Below are 22,202 nucleotides of genomic sequence, written 5' to 3'. Positions count from 1 at the left end.
CGCAGAGAATGTGCAAACTCCACACAGACAGTTGCCCGAGGTAGGAATTGAACCCAGGTCCCTGGTGCTGTGAGGCAGCAGTCCTAACCACTGATCCACCATGATAGTTAGGAAGGTGATTAAAGAGTTCAGGTAAAACAGAAGAGATGAAATTATGTGACATCATTAACACAAAATGGACTAGTAGTGAATGTGGACCAAGTTTCCATTTTTCTACTGACTTGGAAACTACAGCTAAGCTTGTTCATTTCAAGTCCAGGAAAGCAGGAAACGAATCACCATAACACCTTTGACCAATTGGGCTCAGTACCTGAAGTAGAAGGAATATTGGGAGTAGTGAGAAGTCAGCTCTGAGCCTTGTCCATGCCATAGCTAAAGGAGAGATACACCCAACGGCTTGACTTTGAGGCATCAGCAAATCCATCCAGCATGGAACATCATGGAAGATTAAAAGATAGGATATAATTAAAATGGAAACACAATGTTCCCTCAAGTTTTATTAGCTGTGGATGGTGAGCTTGTAAGACATGAAATAGACGAGGAAGAGGATTGTATAATGTGAAGACGACACTGTGGAGAGTGAAAGGTAGCAGGCAGAATGCACACATACAGAACAGGAGGGCTCTCCTGGCCGAGTGGTAGTGTCCTTATCTCTATACAAGAAGATCCAGGTTCAAGTTGACATGTCTGAACAGGATAATTTAAATATCTATACAGAGGATAGTCAGAGGATAGTTCTCTGGAACCATAAGGGTCAAGATTAGAGTGGTGCTGGAAAAGCACAGCGGGTCAAGCAGCATACGAGGAACAGGAAAAATTGACGTTTCGGGCAAAAGCCCTTCTCCATCCTGATGTAGGGCATTTGCTTGAAATGTCGATTTTCCTGCTCCTCGGATGCTGCCTGACCTGCTGCGCTTTTCCAGCACCTCTCTAATCTTGACTCTGATCTCCAGCATCTGCAGTACCCACTTCTGTGAGGTTGACTGGAACCCTAAGGGACCAAGTTCCATATGATCTGATATAGCTCCTTTTGTGCATGATCAGTAACTATTCTTAGAGTAAAGGTATAGTTCACCCTTTACTCCACCAAGGTAACAAAAGTGTACTAGAGAAAGTTAAGAATAAAGTTTTTAAAATGCAACAAATAGGAAAGCAAAGAAATAAATGGGGTTCTAACAGGGTAGAAAAAGAAGCTGTATTCTACAGACACACTATCAACACATGGAAAGTTGAGATAAGGAGAAGTTTCCTAAAGCTAAACTTAGAGGTAGTGATAGTGAGATCACACGAATATTGAATAATTATTATGCCATGGCATTTATCCGAGTCTAACAAGGCCTGCCAAGCCAGCAACACCCTCATCCCATAAATGAATCAAAAAGATTCAGACTTCTCCAGTGTGACCAAGCTTCTCCATCTGTTGTACGTGTTATTAACAGCCTCAAACTCTTCAGGGTCTTGAATTCCTGAAGAAGGGCTTATGCCCAAAACATCAATTCTGCTGCTCTTTGGATGCTGCCTGACCTGCTGCGCTTTTCCAGCGACACATTTTTCAGCTCTGATCTCCAGCATCTGCAGTCCTCACTTTCTCCTGGCAGAATCATAAGACACAGAATTTATAGTAAAAGATCACAGGGTCATGCAATTGTATCTGTTGCAATCACTGTGATCTTTTATTATAAATTCTGTGTCTTGTGATCTTGCCCTTCTAGCCACGACAAAGGAGCAGCGCTCTGAAAGGTAGTGCTTCGAAATAAACCTGTTGGACTATAACCTAGTGTTGTGTGATTTTTTTACTTTGTCCACCCCAGTCCAACACCGGCTCCACCTCATCATATTTTGAAATAAGTAGACAAGCAGAGGGCTGGAAGAACACAGCAAGCCAGGCAGCATCAGAAGGTGGGGCAGTCAACATTTCAGGTGTAACCCTTTTTCAGGCCTGGGGCTGGGTGTGGGGAGAGCTGCAGATAAAGGGGGGTAGCAGGGGCAGGGTGGTGAGGTGGGGATAGGTGGAAAAAGGTAAAAGGTACGGTCTGGTTGGTTGATGGGAGGAATGAATCCAGTAGAAAATTGAGCGGCCGTCTTTTAATCAAGGAAACAAAGTCAACATTCATGCAGAGCAGAATCCCAGCAAGTATAACAACAATCGTAACAAGAACAACTGATATTTGTATGGCACTTTTAAATATCATGTCCCATTGTGCTTCACATAGAGTCATAGAGATATACAGCATGGAAACAGACCCTTCGGTCCAACCCGTCCAGATATCCCAACCCAATCTAGTCCCACCTGTCAGCACCCAGTCCATATCCCTCCAACCCCCTCTAGGGGATCTCTAACTTCACAGATGTATATTCCTGATGAAAGGCTTTTGCCCAAAACGTCGATTTTCCTGCTACTCGGATATTAGCTGACCTGCTGTGCTTTTACAGCACCACTCTAATCTGGTCTCTGAACTACACATACAAATGGTCTCTTAATATTTCTGATTTATACCCAAACAAATTCTTCCAACATTGAATTACTGCCATCTTTAGTTAACCACCACCTTCTCCTAGCTCTCTGTCATTTCAATCTGTCAAATACCTTTCAACATTCAGGTCTCAAGTTTGGTCAACTTTCAACTGTGCCTCTGTAATTTCTAGCCAATCATATGGTTATGATCCCAGCCAATATTGCTACTGGGAAAAATCAAATCCTAGAATGAAATCCAGCTTGATAAATTAAAAACAAAACAGAAATGATTTCAGGACACAAAGCTATAGATTTAGTTTAAATAATAAAACTGAAATTTATTACACAGAAGATAGAAAAGTAAAATAAACCAAACCAAGCTAAATATAACTAAAAGAGTTCAAAGCATACTGCAAAACTAAATCCCATCTTCTCTACAACACCATCTGTGGAATATAAAATAAAATATGAGACCAAGGCTCAAAAGATCAGCTGATCGAAAGCTCAGTCAACAACTTAGACTTCAGTAAGCTTCTTAAAGCAGGATGAGAGAGGAAGTTTAAGGTAGGAATTTCAGAGATTAGGGTCCAGGTAGCTGATGGTGCGACCTCCATTGGTGGAGCGATGAGTACCAGCCATGTTCAAAGGTTAGAATCAAAGGAATGCAAAATCTCTCGGGGGGAAGGAGGTGATGATTATGGGGCTGGAGAAGGTTAGACAGATATTGACAGGGAGCCAATGTATGTCAGTGAGCAGAAGTTTGATTATGGAATGTGGATGGGTACATGCGAAGACATGGACAGCAGAGTTTGGATGGCCTCAAGTATCTGTATTTGGAGATAACAGTTGCGGGAGATGTGTTCTTCAGGCTCATTATTTTTCAGGATCATAGAAATACAGAAGCATATATGATAGGAGCTGGTGTAGGCCATTCAGCCCCATGAAACCACTCCCCCATTCAATATGGTTGTGGCTGATCATCGAGCTCAATACCCTAATCCTGCAGCCCCCCGCCCCGTATCCATTGAACCCTTTAGCTACAAGAGATATATTTCCGGGTTGCTCTGCTATAACATGTGTTTCATCAACATGATTTGACTGTAACCTGATTGACGAATTGGGGATGCTGTTTCTTAAGCACATATTTTTTAAATGTGTGCTGGCTGCAATGCGATTACATCGCCAACACTTTAAGTGCTGTTTCTAAACCGTGACTTCTCTAGAGTGTAGTGTTACAGAAGAACTGACAATACATTCTTCGTAAAAACACACAATGCGTTGGCTTCAACCACTTTCTGTGGTAAAAGTTTCCACAGTCTCCCCACTCTCTGGGCGAAGAAATTTCTCCTTATCTTAAACGTAAAGATTTATCCCTCATTTGTAAACTATAATCCCTCGTTCTGGACTCCCCCATCATCAGGAACAGCTTTCCTGCATCTAAATTATCAAGTCCTGTTAGAATTTTATAGGTTTCTATGAGATCCCCCCCTCATTCTTTGAAACTCCAGTAAATACAATCCTCACTGAGTCAGTCTCTCCTCATATGGCAGTCCTGCCATCCCAGGAATTCAAATAAGGAGGCAGTCTTCCAGGTTTGGCCTCACCAGTGCCCTGCATAATTGTAGTAAAGTATCCTTGTTCCTGTACTCGAGTCCTCTCGTTATGAAGGCCAACACACAGTTTGCCTTCTTTATGGCTTGTTTGCTTACATGCTTACTTGCAGTCAGTAGTGTGTGAGAACACCAAGTACCATGGGGAAGGGCATGGGGAGGGGGAATATTGTGCCACATCTGATGGACAGCATCTCAATAAGATGGTGGTTTGTCAGAACTGCACTGAAATTTCTGTATGAACCATGATTTATTGCAACGCACATAGAGACATAGAGTTGTAGAGCACAGTCACAGACCATTCAGTCCAACCTGTCTGTGCCGGCCAGATATCCTAAATTAATCCAGTCTTATTTGCCAGCCTTTGGCCTTATCCCTCTAAACCCTTCCTATTCATATACCCATCCAGATGCCTCTTAAATGTTGCAATTGTTCCAGCTTCCACCACTTCCTCTGGCAGCTCATTCCATACACACACTACCCTCTGGGTGAAAAAGTTGCCTCTTAGGTCCCTTTTAAATCTTTCCCCTCTCACTTTATATCTATGCCCTCTAGTTTTAGACTCCCCAACACTGGGGAAAAGACCTGGGCCACTTACCCTATCAATGTCCCTTATAAACCTCTAAGATCAGCAGTAGGTCATTTAGCCCTTGAGTCAGTTCCATCACCCTAGTTAATCTGTCTTCCATCCATTCAATGGTATCATGGTGACTTTTCCCAACATAAGTTATATCCTGTGAAAGGTAAACTCATGCTGTGATTGGGGCCAGTTCGATAACGAGGAAGGTGATAACTCTTCTTGGATCCTCCACTGAAATGCATTTCCCTGCAAGTTACTGAGTGTTCCTCCTTCCTATCTCCAGAGGTGCAAGGAATCAGCTGGGAAACTCCAATAGAAGAGGAAGACTCATCGTCCGACTCTCCCACCTATGAGGAACCCCCCCGAATCGACCAGCTCAGGTTCACAGTTGACGACTTTGTCCTTCACAAAATGCTCGGAAAAGGGAGTTTTGGCAAGGTGAGCAAAGTGCAGCTCTGTCGTTGGCGCAGTGCTGGGGGAGGGGAATCCCCACCTCGAAGCAATCTCTCATGTTGACCTGGAAGGCGCATGCATTAGAGAGAATCGGAACAAGACGAGTCCATGTGGCTGCTCAGACATGCCATGCCAAAGTCCACCATTCCCACCCAACAAAGAAGGGAGTATGTGTCATGGTAATGTCACCAGATGGTAATCCAGAGCCCTGGATTGTTCTGGAAATATGGGTTCAAATCCCACTCGGGCTGATGGTGACATTTGAATTCAACAAAAATTTGGAATTGAATTCTCGTCTAATTTAACCATTGTCAATTATCACAAAAAACCATGTGGTTCACTAATATCCTTTAGGGAAAGAAATCTGCCATCCTTATCTGGTCTGGCCTACATGTGACTCTAGGCCTCAGCTATATGGTTGACTCTTAACTGTGCCCTAGGCAATTAGAGATGGGTAATCTAAATGTTGGCCTAGCCAGTGACACCCACATCCCACAAGCGAGCAAAATATACCGCCTGATAATGTGGCAAGCAAAGCTGAATCTCACCAAGCCTCCTGAGACAGCACCTTCCAAACTGGTCATTTCCACCATCTCAAAGGACAAGGGCAGCAGATACATGGGAACACCCTCCAAACCCCACATTATCCTGATTTGGAAGTGTCCCAATGTTCCTCATTGTCACTGGGTCAAAATCCTGGAGCTCCCTTCCCTAAAAGAACAGCGGGTGTACCTATAAACCAAAGAAACAGACAGTTGTTTGAGGAGGCAGCCCATTGCCACCTTCCCCAGCACAATTAGGGCCAGACAGTCATTACTGCCCCAACCTCCAAGTGCCCATAACCCTTATGTGAGTGTTTCAAAAACTCATAATACACATTCCGGCTCCAGACCGTCTGTCTTATAAAATAATGAATGTGAAGAACAGGGTTAGAATTTTCATGGGGTTCTTGGAATTAATTGACATTCCAGGGAAACATTTGAGACAATCAGAAAATCAAGGTAAAAGTTTTCAGTTAAAACCCCATTGGAATCCTAGTGATTTAGCTTCAACAAAATACCTTCAAGGTCACTCAAAATTTGAAGTAAATGTACTTGTGTGTTTCTGACAATTCCCCTGTTATTTTACTAAAGTCATTAACACACATTAAGTAACTGGAGTTCTGCTTTTGCTAAAACAGCAAACATGGGAACTGATGTTTCACAGTATAATGCCAAAGCAGACACACTGTACACACTGGTTTGCACTGAGCAGTATCACACCGCAGTGTATATTATTTTACAGTTGGACATGAGTAATTGTTATTTGTGAGCTGCCCTATGTAAATCCATGTGACTAGAAAACATTCTATGATATCTTGTTTCTTTAGGTTGGTATGTTGATGTGAGTATTTTGCTCCTAATAACTTCACCCCTTTTAAAAATTTGAAACTCTTGTAATATTTGAACAGTATTTGGATATTCATTTGCATTGCCAAAGCCTGCAGAGCTATAGAGCTGAAAATGTATTGCTGGAAAAGCGCAGCAGGTCAGGCAGCATCCAAGGAACAGGAAATTTGATGTTTCGGGCATAAGCCCTTCATCAGAAATGAAGAAAGTGTGTCCAGCAGGCTAAGATAAAAGGTAGGGAGGAGGGACTTGGGGGAGGGGCGATGGAGATGTGATAGGTGGAAGGAGGTCAAGGTGAGGGTGATAGGCCGGAGTGGAGTGGGGGCGGAGAGGTCAGGAAGAAGATTGCAGGTTAGGAGGGTGGTGCTGAGTTCAGATGAACTCAGATTTCTCCAGTTTCCTCATTTACCCTCCCCCCACCTTGTCTCAGTCGAATCCCTCGAACTCAGCACCACCTTCCTAACCTGCAATCTTCTTCCTGACCTCTCCGCCACCCCACTCCGGCCTATCACCCTCACCTTGACCTCCTTCCACCTATCACATCGCCATCGCCCCTCTCCCAAGTCCCTCCTCCCTACCTTTTATCGTAGCCTGCTGGACACACTTTCCTCATTTCTGATGAAGGGCTTATGCCCGAAACGTCGAATTTCCTGTTCCTTGGATGCTGCCTGACCTGCTGCGCTTTTCCAGCAACACATTTTCAGCTCTGGTACTCCAGCATCTGCAGTCCTCACTTTCTCCCTGCAGAGCTAAAGGCCAAGAACTGGAGGAAGGGATTAGTGTACGCAGATCTTTATTGACCAGTGCAAACACCATGGGCCAAATAGCCTCCTCCTGTGGAGCAAATGTCTATGTGCCAAGATAGTGTTGAAAATAATGTATGCAGGAAAGCTTCCCACGATGTCCAGAAATTAGTAAAGCACCACCAAGCAGCGAGACATCCCAAAGGTTGTGGTAATGTCATGGAAATATACAGCACAGAAATAGACCCTTCCCTCCAACTCGTCCAAGCTAACCAGATATCCTAAACTCGTGTAGTCCCATTTGCCAGCACTCGGCCAATATCCCTCTAAACCCTTCCTATTCATATACCCATCCTGATGCCTACTAAATGTTGTAATTGTACCAACCTCCACCACTTCCTCTGGCAGTTCATTCCATACACCGCATCACACTCTGTACGAAATATTGCCCCTTAGGTCCCTTTAAAAAACTTTCCCGTCTCACCCGGAAACTATGCCCTCTAGTTTTGGACTCCCCCACCCCCAGTAGTTCCAACAAACTCTTTTTTTATTAACACATTAATGTACAGAATGCAAATCTTTACATTATGATATGGTTCCTCCATCCCTCCCTTCCTGGAGTCTACGTGGCTCATGACTATTGATTTCAGAACTACAGGAGATAATGGTAAGACCATAACGCATAGGAGTGGAAGTAAGGCCATTTGGCCCATCGAGACCACTCCACCATTTAATCATGGCTGATGGACATTTCAAAGCCACTTACCCGCATACTCCCCGTATCCCATAATTCCTTGCGAGATCAAGAATTTATCAATCTCTGCCATGAAGACATTTAACGTTCCAGCCTCCGCTAAGCTCCGTGGCAACGAATTCCACAGGACCCCACTGTCTGGCTGAAGAAATGTCTCCTCAGTTCATTCTAAGTTGACCCCCTCTAATTCTAAGGCAGTGCCCACAGGACCGAGACTCTCCGCCTGACAGAAATAACTTCCCAGTGTCCACCCATTTATACTTGCAGATCTTTTCAATATTCTGTCTTTCTTAGGTCCTGCCCAAATAACATAGGATTATGTGAAAAAAAAACCACAGAGAGCCAGTCTGTTTTCCCTAACCAAACCATGCCAATGTTAATGCTCCTCTTAAATGTGCTTCCTCTTCCAGCTCTTTCATCAGTTGTTAATTTTAAATTTGTGGTAGCTTTTTTGATACGCAAAGGTATGAAGGGCTACCAGCCATAGGCAGGTATATGGAATTAGGCTACAGATCAGCTTTCTTAACCATGGACTCAAACTGCAAGTCAACTTTTACAGAATCCTGGACTAGCACGCCCAGATCCCTTTGTACTTTGGCTTTATGAATTTACTCACCCTTTAGAAAATAGTCCATGCTTGTATTCTTTTTTCCGAAGTGCAAGACCTCACACTTGCTCATGTTGAATTTCATCAGCCATTTCTTGGACCACTCTCCTAAACTGTCTCAATCTTTCTGCAGCCTCCCCACTTCCTCAGAACTACCTGCCTGTCCGCCTAACTTCGTACCATTAGCAAACTTTGCCAGAATGCCCCCAGTCCCCTCATCCAGATCACTAATATATAAAGTGAACAGCTGCAGGACACCACTTGTCACTAGCTGCCATTCCGAAAAAGAACCTTTTATGCAAACTCTCTGCCTTCTGTCAGACAGCCAATCCTCAATCCATGCCAACAACTCACCCCAAACACCATGGGCCCTCATCTTACTCAGCAGCCTCTGTGAGGCACCTTATCAAAGGCCTTTTGGAAGTCTAAGTAGATAACATCCACTGAGTTTTCCTGGTCTAACCTACTTGTTTTCAAAGAATTCTAACAGGTTTGTCAGGCACGACCTCCCCTTACTAAACCCATGCTGACTTGTTCTAATCCAACCCTGCACTTCCAAGAATTTAGAAATCTCATCCTTAATGATGGATTCTAGAATTTTACCTACAACCGAGGTTAGAATAATTGGCCTATAATTTTCCGTCTTTTGTCTTGTGCTAATGTCCCAGTAATAGTAATCCAGAGGTTCAGGCTTAATTCTCTGGGTGCAATCCCCCACCCCCAGGAAAAACATTGTGCCTATTTACCCTCTCCATGCCCCTCATGATTCTATAAACACCTATAAGGTCACCCATCAGCCTCTGATGCTCCAAGGCAAATAGTCCAGTCATTCAGCCTTTCCCTGTGTCTCAAACTCTCCAACTCTGGCAACAGTCTTGTAAATCTTTTCTGAATCCTTTGATCTTTTCTATAGTAGGGAGACCAGAATTGAACGCAATATTGGACTAGTAATCCCATGACCCAGATCAATGTTCTGGGGAGAAAGGTTTGAACCCCACTATGACAGATGGTGAAATCTGAACCGAGTAAAATCTGAAATTCGATGCTGGCCTAATGGTGCCTGTGCAATTCGTATTGATTTGTCCTAAAAACCAAACTGGTTTTTGGGATGGAAATCTACCATCCTTACCTGGTCTGGTGTACATGTGACTGCAGAGCCCCAGTAATGTGGTTGACTCTTCACTGCCCCCTGGAATGGCCCAATAAGCCATTCAGTTCAGGGTGAGTCAGGGATGGACAACAAATACTGGCCTTGTCAATGAAGCCTACATTCCATGAAAGAGAAACGAAACGCTGGAACATCAATTTGAGATCCTTCATCAGAAGATTTATGGTGAGGAGTTAGGCAGATACTTTTCCGTTCTTCCAAATACTTTGCTTGATGTCTATCTCTTGCATTTTCTCCTTTTTATTCCAGTTGCATGAACTTTCTTTGTAAAAGAAAACAAACATTAATGCTGCATCCCATTGCATTCATCTTCAGAAAGTATCTACTTGGTGACAATCTGTGGATCAATGTGACAGACTGATACATAGGCCTTGGTTCAAACAATCCAGGACGATAGCGACAAGACACAATTGGAAAACAATTCAAATTAATTTTATAAATCTTATCAGATCTGCTAAAGCAAGGGATGAGTAAAAGTTTAACTCCTGCAGTCCCAGGTCATAAAGGGATGGCATTTTGTGGAAGTAAACATTCCTATCTATCATTTTTTCCAACTATCAGTTGTACTCCATGAATGGGGATGGACAATTCCACCTTAGTAACAGCTTCTCTCCTATTCCTATCTCCTCCTCTCCAGGTCTTCCTTGCAGAGCTAAAGGACAAGAATCAGTTCTTTGCCATTAAAGCGTTGAAGAAGGATGTGGTGCTGATGGATGATGATGTGGAATGCACTATGGTTGAGAAACGGGTACTCTCTCTTGCCTGGGAACATCCATTTCTCACTCACCTCTACTGTACGTTCCAAACCAAGGTAAGCTTTTGTTTTAAAGTTTTCAATCCTTTTGTTTTTATTAACTTTTGCAAGTAATCTGCAATTATTAAACATGTTTCACCATGTTTGGTTGGCACAGCTAGGCACGATATAACATACTGGTTCAGTCACTCACACTGTTTTGGAGTTCACCTCCTTTCATAGTGCCATGTTACAGATTCCCAACCAAGACACATCCTTTTTCCTTCCTGATAGAGGGAAGCTTCATCTCCCCCTGGCACACTTCCTTAGGCTATGAAATCTGTACAACTGGGCACTGTAGGCACTGTCTCTCAGGTTGGACTGCCCCAACCCTGAGCCTGCTGTATCTCTGCCTTATCGGAGAGTGACTATTGTCTGACTCTCAGAAGTTTCAAAGAGAAAGTGAGGACTGCAGATGCCGGAGAGTCAGAGTTGAAACGTCTGAGCTGAAGGAGGGCATATGCCTGATTCTCCTGTTCCCCGGACGTTGCCTGACCTGCCATGCTTTTTCCAGCACCACACTTTTTGACTCTCAGAAGTTCCAAACAACTCTTTTTTTTAACTATCACACTAATGTACAGAATGCGAACTTTTACGTAGTGATCTCTTCATATGGTTCCTCCATCCCTCTCTTCTCAGCATCTACATGGCATGTGACTCTTGATTTCAGAACTACAGGGGATGGTGGTATAGTGATAATGCCACATAATAGTAATGTAGATGTTCAGGCTTAATTCTCTAGGGGGAAGGGCTCAATCTCACTATGGTTACATGGTGGAATTTAAGTTCCAATAATAAGATTTTGAATTCAATGCTAATCTGTTTATTTGAATGGTGACTATTGCTCATCATAAAATCACATCTGGTTCACTAATGTCCTTCAGGCCTACATATGACTTCAACCCTGCAGCAATGTGGTTGTCTCTTAACAATCCCACAAAATCCAGGGCAGCACAGTAGCTCAGTGGTTAGCACTGCTGCCTCACAGCACCAGGGACCCAGGTTTGATTCCAGCCCCGGGCGACTGTCTGTGTGGAGTTTGTACATTCTCCCCGTGTCTGCATGGGTTTCATCTGGGTGCTCTGTATTCCTCCCGCAATCCACAAATGTGCAGGTCAGGAGAATTGTCCATGCTACATTGCCGATAGTGTTCAGGGATGTATTGGTTAGGTGCATTAGTCAGGGGAACAGGTCTGGGTGGATTATATTTCGGAGGGTTGGTGTGGATTTGTTGGGCTAAATAGCCTGTTCCACACTGTAGGGATTCTATAAAAGGCTCAGCAAACCTTCAGTTCAAGGGCAATTAGGGATGGGCAGCAAATCCTGACCTTGCCAGCAATACCTGAATCCTGTGAAAGAAGATGATCACATCAGTAGCCAATGCATTTCCATAATATTACCTGCTCACATTGTCTGGCTGAAATTGGTGAAAAGTCCCTGATTCAGAAGCAATGAAAACAAGTAAATGAGAAAAGAAATTATTGATTATACTTGTGCTGTGCTAATAAATCAAGTGATTAATTTACAGGTAGCTCCAGTGAGAATGATGATGTTTTAACATCATTAACCATGGAGCGCATCCCTTACAGTGTTTTATTTCTAACCCATTATAACATCCCTCTGTACAGGAATAAATGATTGTGTTTAATTGGATGTGTTCATACCTCCTGTGTATTGGGGAGTTAAATATGTTGGCCAAGTCACATACTGAGTTCTTCCAACCAGTTGCACATTATAAACTGTGAACTTGAAATGGTCTTTAAATTACAAATTAATCTCATGCTGATTTGGATAGGATGGTTTTGTGTGTGATTAATTAAAAAGAAGTGTGTGTCATGAAGAAATAAAGTCAACTAACTTTCCTGGAAAACATTGTGAATAGTGGCTATGGACATCACTACTAAATTAGATAGGTAGATTCCCTACAGCGTGGAAACAAGCCCTTCGGCCCAACAAGTCCACACCGACCCTCCGAAGAGAAACCCACCCCACTATATTTACCCCTGACTAATCCACCTAACACTACAGGAAATTTAGCATGGCCAATTCACCTAAACTGCACATCTTTGGACTGTGGGAGGAAACTGGAGCACCCAGAGGAAACCCACACAGACACAGGGAGAATGTGGAAACTCCACACAGGCAGTTGCCCAAGGCGGGAATTCAACCATTGGTCCCTGGCATTGTGAGGCAGCAGTGCTCGCCACTGAGACCCCATGCTGCCCATCCAGATTAGGTTAGAGTGGTGCTGGAAAAGCACAGCAGGTCAGGCAGCATCCAAAAAGCTGGTCTTTCACAATCTGTGTATCAGGAAGAATGGTCTTAAGTTTATTTTCTCTATCCATTAAGGATTATATATCTCAATTGGTTTTATCTCAAGCATTTAATCTTGAAGCCAAGTAGACCTGTTTTATTTAAATATGTGTAAGAGGAATCCCAATTGTCACAAATCTCTCGAAGGGGTCACTGGTTTACTTTGTACATAATGCCATTCCTTGGCGTTATTGTCAACTCTGATGGTGTCATTCAAATGTCCATGTTCAGTGCCCTTGAGTTAACATTATATAACATCAGAAGATAAGGTTTTTAACCAGAGAAGATAAGATTTTTAACCAGAGTCTAGATTAGAGTGGTGCTGGAAAAGCACAGCAGGTCAGGCAGCATCTGAGGAGCAGGAAAATCTATGTTTTGAGCAAAAGCCCTTCATCAGGATTGAAGTTCATTCCTGATGAAGGGCTTTCACCCAAAACATTGATTTTCCTGCTCTTCAGATGCTGCCTGACTAGCTGTGCTTTTCCAGCACCACTCTAATCTAGACTCTGGTTTCCAGCATCTGCAGTCCTCACTTTTGCCCTAACCAGACAATATAAACACTGACCTAATATATACTTGTAACTCATCCTTGAATCCTTATCCTGCCATTAATCAAACATCAGGCAATGTTCTTATCCCTGATATATATCAAAACCTGGATAGAGTGGACATGCAGAAGATGATTCCACTCATAGGAGAGACTAGGACACCAGGGCACAGCCTCGGAGTGAAGGGACATTCTTTAGAACTGAGATGGGGAAGAAGGCAGAGAGTGGTTACTCTGTGGAACTCATTGCTACAGAGCGCTGTTGAGGCCAGGTCATTGGGTATCTAAGGCAGAGATAGGTTCTTCATTGATAAGGAGATCAAGGGTGACATGGAGAAGGCAGGGAATGGGGTTGAGTAACATCAGCCGTGATCAAATGGTGAGCAAACTTGATGGGCCGAATGGCCTAATACTGCTCCAATGTATATAGGTCTACGGTCTTACACCCAATTCAGTGTGACCAAGTGAGCTGGGGAGTGAAATGGGATGTAGACAGGGTTCAGAGCAAGTTGTTTTCTTTAACCTTTGATGGAATGTCTCTTGCTGGGCCAGCATTTGTTGGACATCCCTAATTGCCCTTGAATTGAGTGACTTGCTCAGCCATTGCAGAGAGCAATTAGGAGTCAACCACATTGTTATGGTCTGGAGTCACATATGGGCCAGACTGGGCACAGACAGCATTATTGATCTGGATGGATATTTGTATCAATCATTGACAGCTATTATGGCTACCACTTCTGAAATTGGTTTTCGATTTCAGATGATTCTAGTCTCTGAATTTCAATTTCACTAGTTGTCATGTCCCCAGGAAATAATAGCTATCTACAGCCCTACTGACAGTAATCCTACAGCCCTATGTATAAAACTCAGTTTTGATTGCTTCCAGAAAACTGTATATTGAGGTTAAACTATCATGCGAAGCAACGGCATGGTGGCTCAGTGGTTAGCCTCACAGCACCAGGGTCCCAGGCTCAATACCAGCCTTGGGTGACTGTCTGTGTGGAGTTTGCACATTCTCCCTGTGTCTGCATGGGTTTGGTCCGGATGTGCAGGTCAAGTGAATTGGCCATGCTAAATTGCCCATAGTGTTAGGTGCATTAGTCAGAGGGTGATGGGTCTGGGTGGGTTACTCTTCAGAGGGTTGGGTTGGGCTGAAGGTCCTATTTCCACACTGCAGGGAATCTAATCTAAACTCACTTAGCCAATTTTGAATTGTGGCTCAAATCCAATTTTAGTCCCATTGAGTCTAATATAGCGCAATGTTGTGTCTTTGTTTAACTGTGTGGTGAATGTAAAATGTGGGAATGCTCAATAGAGACAGGATTGATGGTAAAATCTGAGGGAATCCCTATTTGCCCAGCCCCTCACAGCCATTGCGCTGGGAAATCTGTCTTCTTTGCCGGTCACAGCACACACCCAAGAAAGCAGAAGTATGCGATATATCTTAGAATGACAAAGGGTAATAGCATCAGTTTTAAGTTGTGTCTTACCATTAGTAATCAAACACTGGAGTTTGGATAATGGCTTTTCTCATTCTTTGATATTTTTCACAAGTATAAACAATTATTCAGCAATTCAGCCCCTCCCTCAAGCTCAAACCCTCCAATCCTGACAACATCCTTGTAAATCTTGTCTGAGCCCTTTCAAGGTCCACAACATTATTCCTATAGCAGGGACAGCAGAAGAGGTAGCAGATTAAGCTCCGTGCATTACATTTCAAGTTGAGTGCCCCACGCTATCTGACACTCAAGTCAGAGAAAAATAAACCTCTAAGTCTATCAGATATTGGAGATCCTGCCTCAGGTCACTCTTGAGAGCTGCCTATCTGCTTATCTGTCTATGATTATTCTTTGCTCAAGTAGAAGTAGCCAAAATAAGTCAAGAGACAGAGTAATCCTCTGGTCATTATACTTATGGCCTGAGAGATCTTTTAGTTCTATATGATTTAACACAAAAGCCATATCTGTGGCTTTGGTTATTCCAAAGTTCCAGAATGTGTAACTAACTATACAAGTTAGATTCCTGAATAATTCCCATCCTCATATACAAAGCATTCAATAAAATAGTACGCTGTGGCAAATTCATAATGATAAACCTCCACTCATATATTCATAGAGTCATACAGCACTCATCCATGCCGGCCATGTTCCCAAACTAAATGAGTCCCACTTGCCTACCTTTGGCCCATATCCTTCCAAGCCTTTCCTATTCATGTACTGTTCCAAATGTCTTTTAAATGTTGTAACTGTACCTGCATCCATTCACCACTTCCTCTGGCAGTTCATTCCACACACAAACCACTCTCTGTGTAAAAAAAAAAGTTGCACCTCATATCCTTTTTAAATCTTTCTCCCCTCACCTTAAAAATATGCCCCCGATTTTGAACTCCCCCACCCTAGGAAAAAGGCCGTTGCTATTCAAGTTATCAACGCACCTTTGTAAACTTCTATAAGGTCACCCCTCAACCTGCTGCCCTCCAGTGAGATAAGTCCTAGCCTATAGAACCATTTTGTAACAGAATAAAGTTATTTACTTGAATAAATATTACTAAAAAGCTGAATAACACAAAACCTTTAGTTCATCAAAGTGCAGTGGTAACTGAGGCAGGGTTACTTACTCTGTCACATCAAATGGTTTCTATGAGCTACTTCTAAATAATCATATCAGAGATGTTATGACACACTCCTCTGGAGTAGTTGCCACTTGAACACATGTCTCCTAGCTCAGAGGTTAGGATGCTACCATTGTGCCACAAGAAACCTTAAAGATTTCAATGTAACTCTCCAGTCTATTCTCAAATCCATCAGTTCAGAGTCTCTACTACACAACCTTGAAGTAGGTGGGACTTGACCTTGGCCTCCTGGTTCAGAGGTAGGGACACTACCACTGCACAACAAGATCCCCTAAGGCACTATTTTTATACTATATTCATCCACATTAAAACTGCTTTAGCAAAGAATACTCCCTTATAGCTTCGGTAATCTTTATCTGCGAATAAATCTATCTGTCTTTGGAGACTAAATTACTTACTGCTAAACACAAATCCAGTAAAAGATTTTGTTTTGCTGCTTGGGAGCACCATGTAATATTCATTAGTTTTATATATTGCATCTTATTTATGAGAGAATCAAAGCTTTATACCAGTACAGCAGTCTGGACAGAGCATCTCCAAGCATGGAAGAGTGTAACATTTTGCACCAACTCAGTTAGCACAAGGAATGGTTACACTGAGAATAATGAATAGTATTCAAGACTATGTGGAGAATGGATGTAAGTTTGCTCGCTGAGCTGGAAGATTCATTTTCAGACGTTTCGTCGCCATTCTTGGTAACCTCATCAGTGAGCCTCAGGTGAAGCACTGATGTTCATGACCCGCTTTTTATTTATGCCTTTAGGGTTCCTTGGGTTGTGATGTCATTTCCTGCTCTTTTTCTCAGAGGGTAGTAAATGGGGTCTAAGTCAATGTGTTTGTTGATAGAGTTTTGGAAATCTTCTCAAAACTCCTAACTGTGTAGAGAACATCAGATATCAGGGAATGATTGCATTTGGAATAATAAATACCTAGGAAGTGAGTATGTACACATTAATGAAAGGATTGGATTGAGAAAACTGGGTAATTGAGATGGATTTATATGGTCATTAGAGGTTTACAGCACAGAAAAAGGCCCTTCATCCCATCTCATCCATGCTGGCCAAACACAGCCACTTAACTATCCTAATCCCATTTTCCAGCACTTGGTCCATTGCCTTGTATGCCTCGGCATCACAAGTGCACATTGATTGTGTTATTGTTACATGTACCAAGGTACAGTAAAATGCTTTGTTTACGAGCAGTACAGGCAGATCAGAGTAAGCTAGGAAGTACAGATCAAAAAGACTTCGAGGCTTACAGGTTACATTACACAGGGTGTGCACTAGGCAAGATCAGCATTAGCAAGGTCAGCATTATTTCAGGCTAGCTAGCCCATTCATCAGAAAAATAACAGCCAGCAAGAAGCTGCTCCTGACCTGCTGGTACGTGCGCTCAGGCTTCTGTACCTTCTGCCTGACTGAAGAGGTTGTAGGACAGCATTAACGGGGTGCGATGGGTCTTTGATGATGTCGGCAGCCTTTCCATGACAGTGAGTTGTAAATACTTATCAAATGTTATAAGGGTATCTCCCTCTCCCATCTTTACTGACAGTGAGTTCCAGAATGACAGGAAACTTCTAGTTTTAGTGAATGAATTTCTAAAAGAAATGTGGTAAAGTGTGGCATATAAGATTACTGCACAGAATAAGAGCTGATATTCTTATCAATGTGGAGAGGGAATTTGTTAGCTAAGAGAGAAAAATCTTAACTCATCCACATTGGCAGGAATAAGGGAAAAGGAGAATTTGTTTTGACAAGAGAGACACTTTGGAACTCTGCGAAACGCCATTCTGTGAATAACAAAATGTCAGGCTATTGGTTCAGCAAGTAACTGGGAATTCAAATGAAATGTTGCCCTTCGTTGCAAAGGGAAGGGAGAGAAAAGTCAGGAAGCATTGTTAAAGCTGAATAGTACCTGAGTGAGATTGCATCTCAGATTTGATCTTCTTCCTTAAGGACATTGAGAGAGAAGGTTCACTTGCTGATTCCTGGGATGAGGACAGTTTCTAAAGAGGAAGCATTGAGCAGATTGAACCCATTAAACTCACTGGAGGAATGAGAGATTACCTCATTGAAATACACAAAATTTTGAGGGGACTTGACAGGTTGGATGTTGAGCGGATATTTCCTCTCATGGGGAAATCTATAACTAGGGGCACTCTTTAAAAATGAGAGGAATTCTCTTTCTCTGATGGTGGTCAGACTTTGGAATGACCTTCCACTGAGAGTATCAGAGTAAAATGACTCCACAAAGGCCGGTATCCCATCACCAAGTCACCCCTTTATTTACCTGTGGAGAATCCTTGACACTGTCCAGCTTCCAGGGTGAACAGGATTTCTGACACTGCTTATATACCAGATTAACAGCCCCAATCAGGGAAATCCTATTCTATAAAGTCCACCTCGCTGACCTGGAATCACTACATGGAGCCTGGGTTTTCTTTTTGAATTCATTCATTCACAGGACGAGGGTGTCACTAGAAAGGCCAGCATTTATTGCCTGTCCCTAATTGACACTTGAGAAGGTTGGGGTGATGAGCTGTGTCTTGAACTGCTGCAGTCCCATATACTGTCAGCAAGCCCACAATGCCTTTAGGAAGATTCTAGAGTTTTTTTTATTAAATTCAACTTTCAACATCAGCCATGAAAGGATTTGAACCCAGGTTCCCAGAACATTAGCTGGGTCTCTAGGTTATTAGTCCATCAACAATACCACCTGGCCATCACCTCCCAATTGTTTGCTGTGGGCTGGGCCACCTTAGATTCCCAAAAGATTTACCGTGCATACCGCAAAAGTTCTGCACATGCTCATTTTGTGACATGCCCTGCAGTAAAAAACATGGCAACACCCAAATAATCACAATCAATAAGAGCAAACATGATGGAATGATCAAAGTTTGGGAGAAGATTTGTAGCTCGGGTGCTCATTGTTGTGGTTCTGTTCACCGAGCTGGGAGTTTTTGTTGCAAACGTTTCGTCCCCTTTCTATCAACAAACACATCGACCTGGACCCAATATACCGGCCACTGCAGCGGACAGCAACTGACAACCGGAAGTGGCAGAGACAAGCCACTATAAATGCCGGAGGAAACATCACAGAAGCGCTTCACGGGAGGCTCCCAAGCACTGAGGATGTCACCTAGACAGGGGACGAAACGTTTGCAACAAAAACTCCCAGCTCGGCAAACAGAACCACAACAATGATGGAATGATGTCACTGGCGGTATTGACAGGAGCTCTGTGCATGTGCAGGTGGTGCTGTTTACTGATAGTGTTTGTGGGTGTCATCAGACATTCACTTTCATATCTGTGAGATTGAGATTAACAGAGGATTGTGGAGGCTGGGTGTTGCTCAGGCAAGAATGTAGAGTTGAGGCTAAAGTCAGATCGGCCATGATTTTATTGAATGGTAGTGATTGAGGGGCTGAATGGCCTACCTCTGCACTAGTGATGATCTCAGGAATGGGTTTGGTGGCATTTGATTGTCCATACAGAACGTGTGGAGAGCTATCTTGCTGACGATGAGGTGGCTTGCTAGGCCATTTCAGAGGAAAGTCCCATTGCTATGGGCTAGGTGCAGACAGAATAAGGATGGCAACCTTCTTTCTATAAATGGTGGCAGTGAATGGGAATTTTGACTCTAACTGGTAGTCTCAAATTCACTGATACTACCTTTTAATTCCGGAGTTTTAAACTACCACTTCAAGATTTGAATGCCATAATCCAATCCTGTGGTTACCAGTCCACTAATATAACTATGATGCTTTTCTTAAAAACCTCCTCCTCTGCTTTTGATTGCACTTCAGTCCCACGCTCCTGATCTTCGGGCACCCGGTGCGGAGGAGGGAGGGCAGGTCTGAAGACCTCCTCGTGGGTCTGCTCCTGGGCCTGGCCAAACTAGCCATAAACAGGTCCAGGCAGCGGGTCATGGAGGGTGTCGTTAGGGCCGACTGCCTGCCCCTCTTCCGCAGTTACGTTAGGGCCCGGGTGTCCTTGGAGAAGGAGCACGCGGTGTCCACCAACACCCTGGAGTTTTTCAGGGAGAGGTGGGTGCCGCAGGGAGTGGAGTGCATTATTTCCCCCTCCAACTCTATTTTGATTTAATCCCTGCCCTCCCCTTCACTGTTTGATCACACAGCATTGCCCTTTGATGTGAAGGGCACTGCTTGTCACCGGCCACTCGGGTGTTTCCTTTCTTCCTGGTGATGGAAATTGAATAAAGATTCGTGCACTTTGTGTCTCTCACTGTGTCTCACACCTGCACACACACACCATGGGTGCTGGGGATAAATAAGCACTACCGCAGTTAGGTGGTAGTGTGGGGGTAGAAAAAAAGAATAGCAGTGTCAGACAACTCGTTAAAAAAAATAACTATGATGCTACCACCGTCAGTACCTCCGTAGCGATACAAGAAAAGTGATGTAGGATGGTGCACAATATGGAGGTTCGTAATATAGTCATGGAGAGTTTAAAACGTAGAAAGAGACCCTGCTGCCCATTGTGTCTGCACTGGTTAGCAAATATCCATCTATTCTCAACACATTTTCCAGCACTTCATCCATAGCCTATGGAGTTTCAAGTGTTCTTCTAAATATTTCTTCAATATCTTGAGGGACCCTGCCTCTCCCATTGTTTAACACAGTGAATTCCAGATACTCACTCTCTGGGTGAAAAAGAAGTTTCCTCAAATCCCGTCTAAATCTCCTGCGCCGTGCCTTCAAACTGTTCCCCTTGATTACTGACCCCTCTCTTAAGGGGAAGAAATTAATCCTCATCTATGTCCCTCATAGTTAAAAAAAATCACACAACATCAGGTTATAGTCCAAAGGTTTATTTGAAAAGACCAGCTTTCAGAGCTCAGCTCCTTTGTCAGGTAGACTAGCTAATTTCCTGGTGAATCTCCTGTGCACCCTCTCCAGCACACTCACATCGTTCCTTTGGTGTGGCAGCCACAGTGCCTGACTACAGCTCCATAATAATCTCAAGCAAACACAGAAATAGCTGGAGAAACTCAGCAAGTCTGGCAGCATCTGAGGAGAGGGAAATAGAGTTAATGCTTTGAGTCTGATATGACTTTTCTTCATTAGATTAGGTTATTTACAGGGTGGAAACAGGCCCTTCGGCCCAACAAGTCCACACCGACCCTCCGCAGAGCAACCCACCCAGACCCATTCACCTAACACTCCAGGCAATTTAGCATGGCCAATTCATCTAACCTGCACATTTTTGGACTGTGGGAGGAAATTGGAGCACCTGGAGGAAACTCACACAGACACAGGGAGAATGTGCAAACTCCACACAGACAGTTGCCTGAACTCAAGTTGCTTTCCTTCTAAAGGACAGAAATCCCCATTCCCTGAAGGGGATTAATGAACCCAACAGTCAGCAATGGCTTTATGATCATCATTAAACGCTTAATTCCAGATTTTTTTTTATTGAATTCAAATTCCACCATCCACATGAGGGGATTTGAACTCCCGCCCCAGAATGTTACCTGAGCCTCTCAGTTCACAGTCTTCTAGCAATGATACCAGAGGCCCTCGCCTCCACTAAGTGAGAGTTTACACTACACTTGAACTGATTCTAGTCAATATGCAACTGATTCAGCATGGCAGATCTGACCAACTCTCATTGTTAGAATAGGATTCGATATTGAGCTTGTTCAAATCCAAGCTGACTTCCATTTTATGACAGAGTAATCTTCCTGTTCAATTTTGTGACAGTTTCTTGTCTGGTCTCCTGGTGTTTGTCTGTGGAACTATACGCTGATCTTCCTTATTTCTGCTTGGTACAGGAGAACCTATTCTTTGTCATGGAATACCTGAATGGCGGTGACCTAATGTTTCACATTCAGAATTGCCAAAAATTTGATGCACCAAGGGCAACGTAAGTGGACTTTTTTCTTAGAAGCTTTATTTAATTGTCTAGGTAACAATTTGGCAGCATTCACCAATCCTAGAGTGTATAACATTACTGTAACATTACAGTGGAAAATAGTAGAAAAGAAAAGTAACACCAAATATGGTCTGTACCTTAGTGTGCATCTTCAAAACTTTCTAAAAGTTGAAAGATCTTCCATCCAACAAAGGCATTTCTTCTCTGATGCCCAGAAGGTGATAAAGACTGGGTAAAATTCTCTATATCAAAATTTCTTTGTGCT

The 22,202-nt window shown here is 43.2% G+C and overlaps 1 protein-coding gene across 1 annotated transcript in view; it reads left to right on the top strand.

Annotated features, from left to right (window-relative positions):
* The window catches only part of prkcq (protein kinase C, theta), a 172,152-nt gene that overhangs the window by 117,635 nt on the left and 32,315 nt on the right, over nt 1–22,202 (top strand). The window contains exons 11-13 of the mRNA XM_060843096.1: nt 4,929–5,083; nt 10,396–10,569; nt 21,837–21,928. Of these exons, the coding sequence (XP_060699079.1) occupies nt 4,929–5,083; nt 10,396–10,569; nt 21,837–21,928 (421 nt within the window). The remainder of the gene's footprint in view (nt 1–4,928; nt 5,084–10,395; nt 10,570–21,836; nt 21,929–22,202) is intronic.

Source organism: Hemiscyllium ocellatum, chromosome 23, assembly GCF_020745735.1.
Source record: "Hemiscyllium ocellatum isolate sHemOce1 chromosome 23, sHemOce1.pat.X.cur, whole genome shotgun sequence".
Lineage (NCBI taxonomy): Eukaryota > Metazoa > Chordata > Chondrichthyes > Orectolobiformes > Hemiscylliidae > Hemiscyllium > Hemiscyllium ocellatum.
This window is presented reverse-complemented; position numbering and strand designations above follow the sequence as displayed.